At 40.4% G+C, this 9,462-nt stretch overlaps 1 protein-coding gene across 1 annotated transcript; it reads left to right on the plus strand.

The window, feature by feature from the left end:
* The first annotated feature begins 903 nt into the window (after nucleotides 1–903).
* LOC111606511 (E3 ubiquitin/ISG15 ligase TRIM25-like) lies at nucleotides 904–8,437 on the plus strand. The gene is made up of 7 exons (XM_023327126.1): nucleotides 904–1,196; nucleotides 2,429–3,318; nucleotides 3,718–3,813; nucleotides 6,038–6,286; nucleotides 6,374–6,396; nucleotides 7,018–7,172; nucleotides 7,604–8,437. Exons 1-7 carry the CDS (start codon nucleotides 947–949, stop codon nucleotides 8,146–8,148), a joined length of 2,208 nt encoding a protein of 735 aa, XP_023182894.1. The 5' UTR covers nucleotides 904–946; the 3' UTR covers nucleotides 8,149–8,437.
* The last annotated feature ends 1,025 nt before the right edge of the window (nucleotides 8,438–9,462 follow it).

Raw genomic sequence — 9,462 nt, forward strand, 5'->3', positions numbered from 1 at the left:
TTGATGTATCAGTTATTATGCAGAAACTGTCTCAAATAAAAACCTTACTTGTATTATATGCATTTTGTTATTTTACCAGGTTGTAAGCCCCTTCCCCCCAGGCAATATACATACCTAAAAATACATCATACACACAAGTTACAATATATAATATAACTTTTAACATATGTACACATAGGAAGGGACATTACAATACAAGCATAAATTCAAACTATTATAAGATTATCTTATATATTGATGCTTTTTAGTCTTTTATAGTTGTGTTTAAATGTAATAAAGTCACTGGCAGAGGACACCACAGGATGTGTTGAAACAAGGAAAGTTCATTTATCGACATTATTCATCAACCAAAATTTAAAAACATTATTTTTTCCCCACCACAAACACATGTTCAAAGTACCACAGCATATAAAATTAACTATGCCAAACTCTGTGGCAGTCATAATAAAGAAGCCAATTCAACCTGCTCTTCATATGTTTGACCACCAGGTGCCGCCAAAGAACTGTCTGTTGACATATAGACTTAAAGTAACGCATTTTTATTTTTCTAAATATATAACTACCCGAGAGCTTGATAGACATTCAGCACAAACTAATTTTCTCCTAGTATTATGAATTATTTCGGTATTAGGGAAGAAGTATGCTGCCTTTTTCAGTTTAACGTTTATTAATCATGCTTACTTTATATAATTCTTTATTATTATTATTATTATTATTATTATTATTATTATTATTAGTAGTAGTAGTAGTAGTAGTAGTAGTAGTAGTAGTAGTAGTAGTAGTAGTAGTAGTATGTTGAAAAGGTTTCAGATGTCGTTTACTCTAATATGTACTGGTGTACTGTACCTTTAAGACTCGTTTCCAGGGAGAGCGGGATTCAAAATTTGGCTCCGCCTCCATGTTCCTGTCTTCGCGGAAACAGACATTAAACATTAGCCAAACCAAAATGGGGGCATCTCTTGATACACCAGCGAGGTGCCTGCTCTGTGATGTTATGACCCAAAATCCCGTCACCCTGAAATGCAACCACCGGTTCTGCCGAAGATGTATTGGAGACTTGTGGAGCGTTAGCCCGTCCGGACCATACCACTGTCCTGAGTCCAGGTGTAAAATTGTGTACCAGACCCTTCCGTTTGATAAGAGTTTCATACGGTCGCCTACACCGATTCGACAGCCACCTCCACGGAGTACTGCAGGTAAACCGGATACACCTTTGACTTGTAACTGGGCAATACACACATAAAGGAATATTCACAATCTGCTACGGTTTACCGGTAACTAGAAGAAGCTAACCTAGCTAACGTTAGATGTCTTCCGGTCATAGAATGTCATTAACTAAGGTTTTAGGATTGCTGAACATTGTTATTACCAGCTTGTAACCCAGCATTCCTCAGCAGCTTAACATTAAAAAGCTAAATGCGGTTCTGTTCGTGTTTGGAGATCCTGACCAGAAGAAAGAAACAAATCAATTTAGAAAAGCATTTCTATGTGAAAAGGTGCTTTATAGTTTATAGTTTTAACAGAATGAGCTATAAAGTACAATCACTGATCAAACCATTTCTTTAAAGTAACAGCACTGAGGTTTATCTGTTTAGTGTGAAACATCTGTTTGTAGCTAATTAATTTCCCTTTGGGATTGATAAAGTATTTTTGAATTTGAATTTTGAAGAAAGAAAACTGTAAAACTGCATGGTGTAAATTTGAATTAAAAAAAAAACTAACCATGTTACGGGAAGTGAGATTACTGAAAATAATGAAATCCTTCAAATCGCTTTTCAAATTTTTTGGAACGCTGGTTAAATCTGTGTTGAAATCTTTAACACAGATTGATATTTGTTTGCAATAGCATGATCTGACTCTGAAACTGGTAGAAAAATTCAACTTTTGACTTCAGTGATTCAGTTCGAACGAAAATCCCGTATTGATTTTTTTTGCTTGGTAAATAATCACAGGTACCAGAACTCTGAAGAATTTCAACATCAGTTTGTGACCTTGAACTCAAGCATACTTAGATTATGCATCAGAAAAATAATACAAAGCTCACCAGAAGTCCACCTCTGAGTGGTTCAAAGGATTTGGGAATGGCCTACTCAAAGTCAGGACTTTGATCAGGAGGCTGTCACGTTACCTAGAATGGAATATTTATTCTGGATTTTAAAAAAAGTTAACCATTTTAATTAATCTGTCCCTTCAGGATGTTGCCATCATAACTACTAGCGGAAATTCACTCATCATTCGCAAAATTGTGCATAAACTTCGCATGTTCACCAGTCAACCTAACTTTTTTTGTACATCATCACATTTATGTTTCCTGTATTTTATTCTTTTCTGACCAATCACTGCAACTTGGCTGAATTTTGACCAATCCTTGTGTTAATTCAGTCTCCTTCTCATCAGTGTTGTCCTGCTTGCATTGTGTTTGGTACAGCGACATCATCCAGTCATAGCGAACAAAGTACGTCTGCCTCGGACTTGAGAAGAACCTCGCTGACCAGCCGGCTCCTTGGGAAGAGAAAGGCCACCACACCCGTTTCAGAGGAACATGTGGCAAAGCGAACCACTGTGGAGTCTACCAATGACCGGTCCAGAACCGCTGAGACTCCCACCGCCTCCTTCTCAGATAAACCTGAAGATCCAGCTGATGCGGGGACGTCCACAAAACCAATCGACCCAGAACCCACACCGTCTGCGAGTGGGGACGGCGAATCCCTCACCAAGAACTCTGACAGGAAGTCAGCTGAAAGTGATTGGTCTCAAAAGTCAGCGGATGATTCTGACAGCTCCAGTGAAGTAGATCTCTGCGACGCTCCTCTTAATGCAACCCCCAGGAAAGACGCGACAGGAATTCCCACTTCACCAAAGAAACTCGCCTCACCTGGAAGCGCTGAAGCCTGTCCTGAGAGTTTAAATCCAGGGAACAAATCAGCTCCAGTCAGCAAGTCGCCTCTGATGTCCACTTCTGCCTCCTCCAACCGTTTGGGCCTCTTCCTCAGACCAGAGAAGTCAAACGGCAGCCCAGTCCCGTGTCATTACTGCCCTAAAACGGGGCACCAGCCGGCTGTGAAGACCTGCTTGGTGTGTGGGGCGTCCATGTGTAAGGAGCACCTCCGTCCTCACCTGGAGTCGCCCGTCTTCCAGAACCACACCCTGGTTTCTCCGATGGAGGACATTTCCCTGTGGAGGTGCCAGGAGCACCAGGAGATCAACCGGATCTACTGCAGGCAGTGCGCGGTGTGCGTGTGCACCGTGTGCACCGTGATCGGCTCGCACCGCGACCACGCCTGCATCAGCATCAGGGAGGCGGAGAAGGAGCTCAGGGTGAGAAAAATGCATCTTTTACCTATGTTCTCCAGAACAAGGTGGTCAAGGTTTCACCCAGAAAACATGCTAAACCCGGTGGTTGGTGCTAGGACAGTCGGCCCGTCGCGTTTTTGAGTTAAAAAATGTTTAAAGTTGACAGGTAATGTGAAAATATCACTTGATAATTATGTGTTATTGACAGATTGAAGATCAAAACCTGAACACCAACTATAAAGTCTTAAAAAATGCTAGCATTTTAAAAAGTCTTAAATAAATAAGCAGTGCTTAGCCCAGTGGGGGCACAAGTAAAGCCTGGTGGCTTATAATACACTGAGGGGGAAACCTGTGTATGTTTAGAGATTAATGGTGTCATGAATTCTTGATTGGTGTTTTTTATGTTTGTTGTGATTTTTCCAGGCAAACCTGAAAGAAGAAATCAAACAGCTGCAGGAGGCTGAACAGCAAGTGAAGAGCAGAGTGACTGAACTCACAGAGAAGAAAGAGACTTTCAGAGTAAGAGGAAACTAATTTTACTAGTTTATCATTGGCATAAAGATCTTAATATTCTTTTAGCAGTTTAAACCAAACTGTAGTCTGTTTGCTTTGTCCGGCTAAATTTTCTGAACCTATGTAATTGTTTAATAAACCCATTTAGATGTGCAGACTTAGATCTATCTGTTGCTCTTTATGAGGCCAATCCTTGAAAATGCTTGAATTTCAAGGTTTGGAAAGTGCTTGATATTCAAACTGCACAGTTTATTAATAAAGTGCAATCTAACATATGATTAAAAGCTAAAAATTTGGGAAACATTATTTACAGTTGAAACCAGATATTTTCATACACCTATAACTGACTGTAGTTAAATCCGACTAAATTTATTTTTGTTTTAGAAATAATTTAGCAAATTATTTCGATTTGCTAAATTACAGAAAACTTAAAATATCTTGTAGATATTTTTTTTCTTTCCTTGTATATTGTGTTTAAGCATTTAGTTTGAGCAAGTTTGGTTTGTCTCAATGTAGTAAATATTTATTATTCCTAATGGCGTAATGACTTTTTGGTTAGCTTATATTTTCTACATTAAACAACGTTATTAAAATTGAGAGATTTTTTTTGTTGTTGTAATATTTGTGTTTTGTTCTCAGACACGAGACATTTCAAAACATAAAATCTTGTTATATTTTTGATACGTTTAAATTAATTACAAATATAAATACTCTATGTCTGTTTGCTTCTGGAATTTGTGCCTTGTGAGAGATGCTTGCAGGAAAACATCTAAACGTGACAAATTGGAAGCTGACACCAGATGGTCTGCAGCAAGAGTGATAATCAATCAGTCAATCAATCAATCAAATTTTATTTGTATAGCACATTTCAGCAGCAAGGCATTTCAAAGTGCTTTACATCATTACAAACACAGAAACACAATGCAACATAGAATCAAAAACAAAGCATTAAGTCAAGTTCCATCAATAAATTTGTAATTGATTACATTTCAAATACAATTCTAAACAGGTGGGTTTTTAGTTGAGATTTAAAGGAAGTCAGTGTTTCAGCTGCTTTACAGTTTTCTGGAAGTTTGTTCCAAATTTGTGGTGCATAGATGCTGAAAGCTGCTTCTCCTCGTTTGGTTCTGGTTCTGGGATGCAGAGCAGAACCAGAACCAGAAGACCTGAGAGGTCTGGAAGGTTGATACAACAACAGCAGATCTTTAATGTATTGTGGTGCTAAGCCGTTCAGTGATTTATAAACTAACAACAGTATTTTAAAGTCTATTCTTTGAGCTACAGGGAGCCAGTGGAGGGACTTTAAAACTGGTGTTATGTGCTCCATCTTCCTGGTTTTAGTGAGAACCTGAGCAGCAGCATTCTGGATCAGCTGCAGCTGTTTGATTGATTTGTTGGACAGACCTGTGAAGACGAAGATAAACGCATGGATGAGTTTCTCTAGATCTTGCTGAGACATTAGTCCTTTAATCCTGGAAATGTTCTTCAGGTGATAGAAGGCCGACTTTGTAACTGTCTTTATGTGGCTCTGGAGGTTCAGGTCAGAGTCCATCACTACTCCCAGGTTTCCCAGGTGATAACTGACATAGCAGAATAAACAATGGATGATTAAGGGTCGAAGTTTATGAACCAGAGACAGAGGAACATGAGACCACGGATGCACAAGACACCTCATTGTTCTGTGAGTTCATCAGTTCCTGCATCGTTTCTACAGAAGGAAGTAAACAAGAACTCTGAACTTTGCACTCTACATTACGGCAGCTTGTAGGTGCAACACACCTGTGACTCAAGAGAACAGAAGAAGCAATTATGCTATGTGATTAACTCAAGATAATTAAATAAGCTATGTAACTAGGACTGCCCTAAGGAAATAAAAAGAAAGGGTCTGGGAGGAGCTTGTCACTAAGACGCTCCTGTCTGTTCTCCTTGCAAGTTAATCTAAAACTTACTTGTCTCTCTCTTCTTTTTCAGTTTGAGAATGCTTAGGTAGATGAACCTGACAATTTTAGTTTACTTTGTTGCTCCTGCAGAATGCGTAATAATGATTACAGTAATAAATTATGTCTAATGAAAAAGTTTGAAAACTTACCTTGAAAGTGGTTGAAAAGTGCTTTAATTGTACGAGCCGTGTGAAGTAACTGCAGATAATTATTTCCAGTCATTCTTTAACTCTGGTCATCTGATTGTATCTCACAGTAATATGATGACGCTGCTCTCCTTTCGTCTCCAGGCGGTTCTAACCACAGCGCTGGACGGAGTGAAGCAGCAGTACGGTGCCATCAGAGAGGCGTTGGATCAGGAGGAGCAGTCGGCTCTCCACTGTGTGAAGAAGGAGGAGAACCGGGTCCTGGGCGGTCTGGACAAGAAGCTCTGCCTGCTTCAGAGCTCGCTGCGGTCCATCCAAAATGGCCTCCACAACCTGGAGGGTCTGGCCGACGCCAGGGCCGACACGCGCGCTCAGGACCAGGCGTTCATAATGGTCAGCTGGAGTTCTCTCTGTTAGATATACGGCCATTTTATTACAGAATAAAACAGAAATATCTTCTTCTTCTTCTCGACTTTTCAGGAGTACAGCAGGATTTCTCAGCTGTAAGTAATTAAACTTCTGCTTTTTCTTGCATTTTAATGAGGGCAGTTATCTAACCGAACAAATTAACAATAGTTTGAGTAAATACTGTGCTTAAAAAGCCTTAAGGAGTTCTGGTATTGACTCTTTTTCATTAGGAAACATCAGAGAGGACATGTGCTTTCAGAGAAAGAGCATCTCTGTTACAGGTTATAGTCTAGACCACAGGTATTAAACTCGAGGCCCGGCGGCCAAATCTGCTTCACTATAGCATTTTATATGGCCCTCTAGACTCCAGATGCCAAATTTCATCAATCAGTCCTTCCAGTTTTTTGTGATTCCTTGATCACTGAAATCCACACAAAATCTACAGGCAGCAGCATTTTTTCGTGCTAGTAATTTAATTTGAGTATTACAATATTTTTTCTTTTGCAAAAATGGTCAAAAACATTGGACTTAAATGATACTAACTGACCTAAACTGATCATTTTAAGGGTCTCTAAATGTTTTCCAGAGCTGTAAGTACAATCTGTGTGTTAACCACCATTATTCATCTTCATTATGATCATATGGAGTATTTTAGAGACTTTGTTTGGGATCCATGAATCCAGTAGTTTTACTCTGACTCTGCTCTTCCTCACCAGCACCAGCGAGGTGGGGAACTGTGCCGATCAGTTTGCGCCTCCAGAGGAAGTGGACCGCGGCCGACTGAGCTGCCTGCAGAGGTGGACGGAGAAACGTCTGGACGCCGTCGTCATCACCATGCCGGGGAAAGACAGAGACCTCTATAGGCTGCTGTGTAAGAAACACTTCACGCCACATCCTCCACGCTCGTTATTTTAGCTTAGAAAGCAGCGCTGAAACAATTAATCATGATGAATAGATTACTAATTCTACCAAAAACTCCTCAAACGTTATAAGGTTAAGTTTCAGTATTAAAAAAATCATCTATTAAGCACCTTTTTCTATCCCTTTATTTATCAGTTAATCCAAAAATAGTCAACATATATTAGTAAACTAATCATTATCGCATAAATAAACATAAGTTTGATAATTTCTGTTCTGATGATTAATATTTTTTGAAGAGCGATTTTATTTATAGCACATTTGTAACAGCCTCAGCTTGCCAAAGTGCTTCACAACATCACAGATAGATGAATGATAAAACAAAAATAAGAATGAAGTTTGTTAATAGAGCGTCCTGTAAAGAGATCTTCTCCCTGCGTCCAGACGGCACCGTTCCTGCCATGGACGCAGACACGGCTCATCCCAAGCTGCAGCTGTCCGAAGCCAACAGGAAGGTGGCGTACAGCGAAGCCCCGCAGGCCTACGCCGACCACCAGGCTCGCTTCAGCTCCTTCCCACAAGTCCTGGCGTCTTCCCCGCTGCAGGGTGGCCGCTGGTACTGGGAGGTGTCCGTGTCGGTGGACGACGGGCGCTGGAAGGTGGGCCTGAGCACGGCTCAGATAGAAAGGAAGGGCCAGAAGGACGGCTCCCGTCTGGGCTGCAACAGCTACTCCTGGTGCCTGGCCTGCGACAAGAGGAAGCTGGAGGCTCTGCACAACAAGGAGGCAGCTCCGGTGAGGGCCGACGGCCTGCAGCGGGTGGGAGTGTTCCTGGACTTCGAAGAGGGCAGCCTGTCGTTCTTTGATGCGACACCAGGGGGCAGTCTTGCTTTATTGCATTCTTACAACCACAGTTTTTGTGAGCCTCTGTACCCGGCTCTTTCCGTGTCCAAAACCCACCTGACCGTCTGCGACCTGTTCCACTCATAAACCAGTTTAAACTTTTACATTTCTGACAGCTTGTGCCTTCTTTTCATGAAAATACTTGATACCATTAGGTTTGTTTTTATATTCTGCTGAATCTGAAACATTCTTAGATGATTTAACACTGGAACTGTACCATGGTAATAGAGTTTATGTAATATTCCCAACAAAGATAAAGTTTTTTGTAGCCTAAGATTTTAAATGAAAGGCAAGCTAAACATGTTTCATTTTAATTTGTTTTCCTTCTTCTTCATGCTGAGCTCCTGTGGAATAAAACGCTCGTTTCAAACACAAAGCCTCGCCTTCATTCCTTCACATTTCAAATAGAAACACAGGTGTGGGTGGCGTGTTTCCCTGGAGCGTGAGCTAACTTTGAAACCCCCGCAGCCTCGCAGCTCCACTGACAACAAACGGCTGAAACTCCTCAGACCATCGCAGATCTGAACACGTGAAAATGTCCTTTTCCTTGAAGTATGTGGGTCATTTATTCTGACTCGGGTTTCTGCACAGCTGACGTCATTTAGCAGGGTAAGACTGTTTACCTCGCCTGCTTATTGCCCTCCTACGTAATTCCACTGGAGGCTTTTTTTTTTTTCTTTCACTCGACTTTAATCTTCACTGCTCTCTGGGTTTTCTCCCATTAACACGGATTGCTCCGGTAGCATTTGAACCGGGCCAATCAGTGAGTAGAGGAAGAAGTGAAAGGTGACGTTGATTTTATTTCGGTTTTTTGCATTTTAGAATTGTAGTTTTAGCAATGGCAGCAGGAAAAACGGACAAAGCAGCTTCAAAATATTGAAACAACACTAAAGCTGCAACTTTTATTCTAAAAATGTTTTTTACATACCACTCTGGATAAAATGATAAGTTTCTCTGATTTTGCTTTTTATATGTATATGTTTGAGTAAAACGAACGTTGTTTTTTTTATTCTATGAACTACTGACATGTATGTAAAATTTTGTATTAACAGAAAATGAGAAATGGTCAACATAACAATAAGATGCAGTTCTTTCAGACCTCAAATAAGGCAAAGAAAACAAGTTTATGTTAATTTAGAAACAACAATACTAATGTTTTAACTTAGAAAGAGTTCAGAAATCAATATGTGGTGGAATAACCAGGAGGTGATCGATGAGGTTCAGTGCAGCGGACTCCTAATTTTTTCCAGAGCTGTATTTGTTAAAACTGTCACCATGTCGCGATGGTACAATATGTGAAAAGATGGAGCTAATCTACCTTCTCCTTGAGCTAGTTGTTGCTGCTCGAATAAATAAAAAAAGAAAATAAAAACAACCAATCAGAGCCAGGAGGAGGGTCTT

The sequence above is a fragment of the Xiphophorus maculatus genome, chromosome 2 (genome assembly GCF_002775205.1).
Source record: "Xiphophorus maculatus strain JP 163 A chromosome 2, X_maculatus-5.0-male, whole genome shotgun sequence".
NCBI lineage: Eukaryota > Metazoa > Chordata > Actinopteri > Cyprinodontiformes > Poeciliidae > Xiphophorus > Xiphophorus maculatus.

Coding starts and splice junctions, on each gene's coding strand:
- LOC111606511 (XM_023327126.1), top strand. CDS start 947: ATGGGGGCATCTCTTGATACACCAGCGAGGTGCCTGCTCTGTGATGTT. Junction 6,287..6,373: donor AGGACCAGGCGTTCATAATG/GTCAGCTGGAGT, acceptor TCGACTTTTCAG/GAGTACAGCAGGATTTCTCA. Junction 6,397..7,017: donor TACAGCAGGATTTCTCAGCT/GTAAGTAATTAA, acceptor CTTCCTCACCAG/CACCAGCGAGGTGGGGAACT.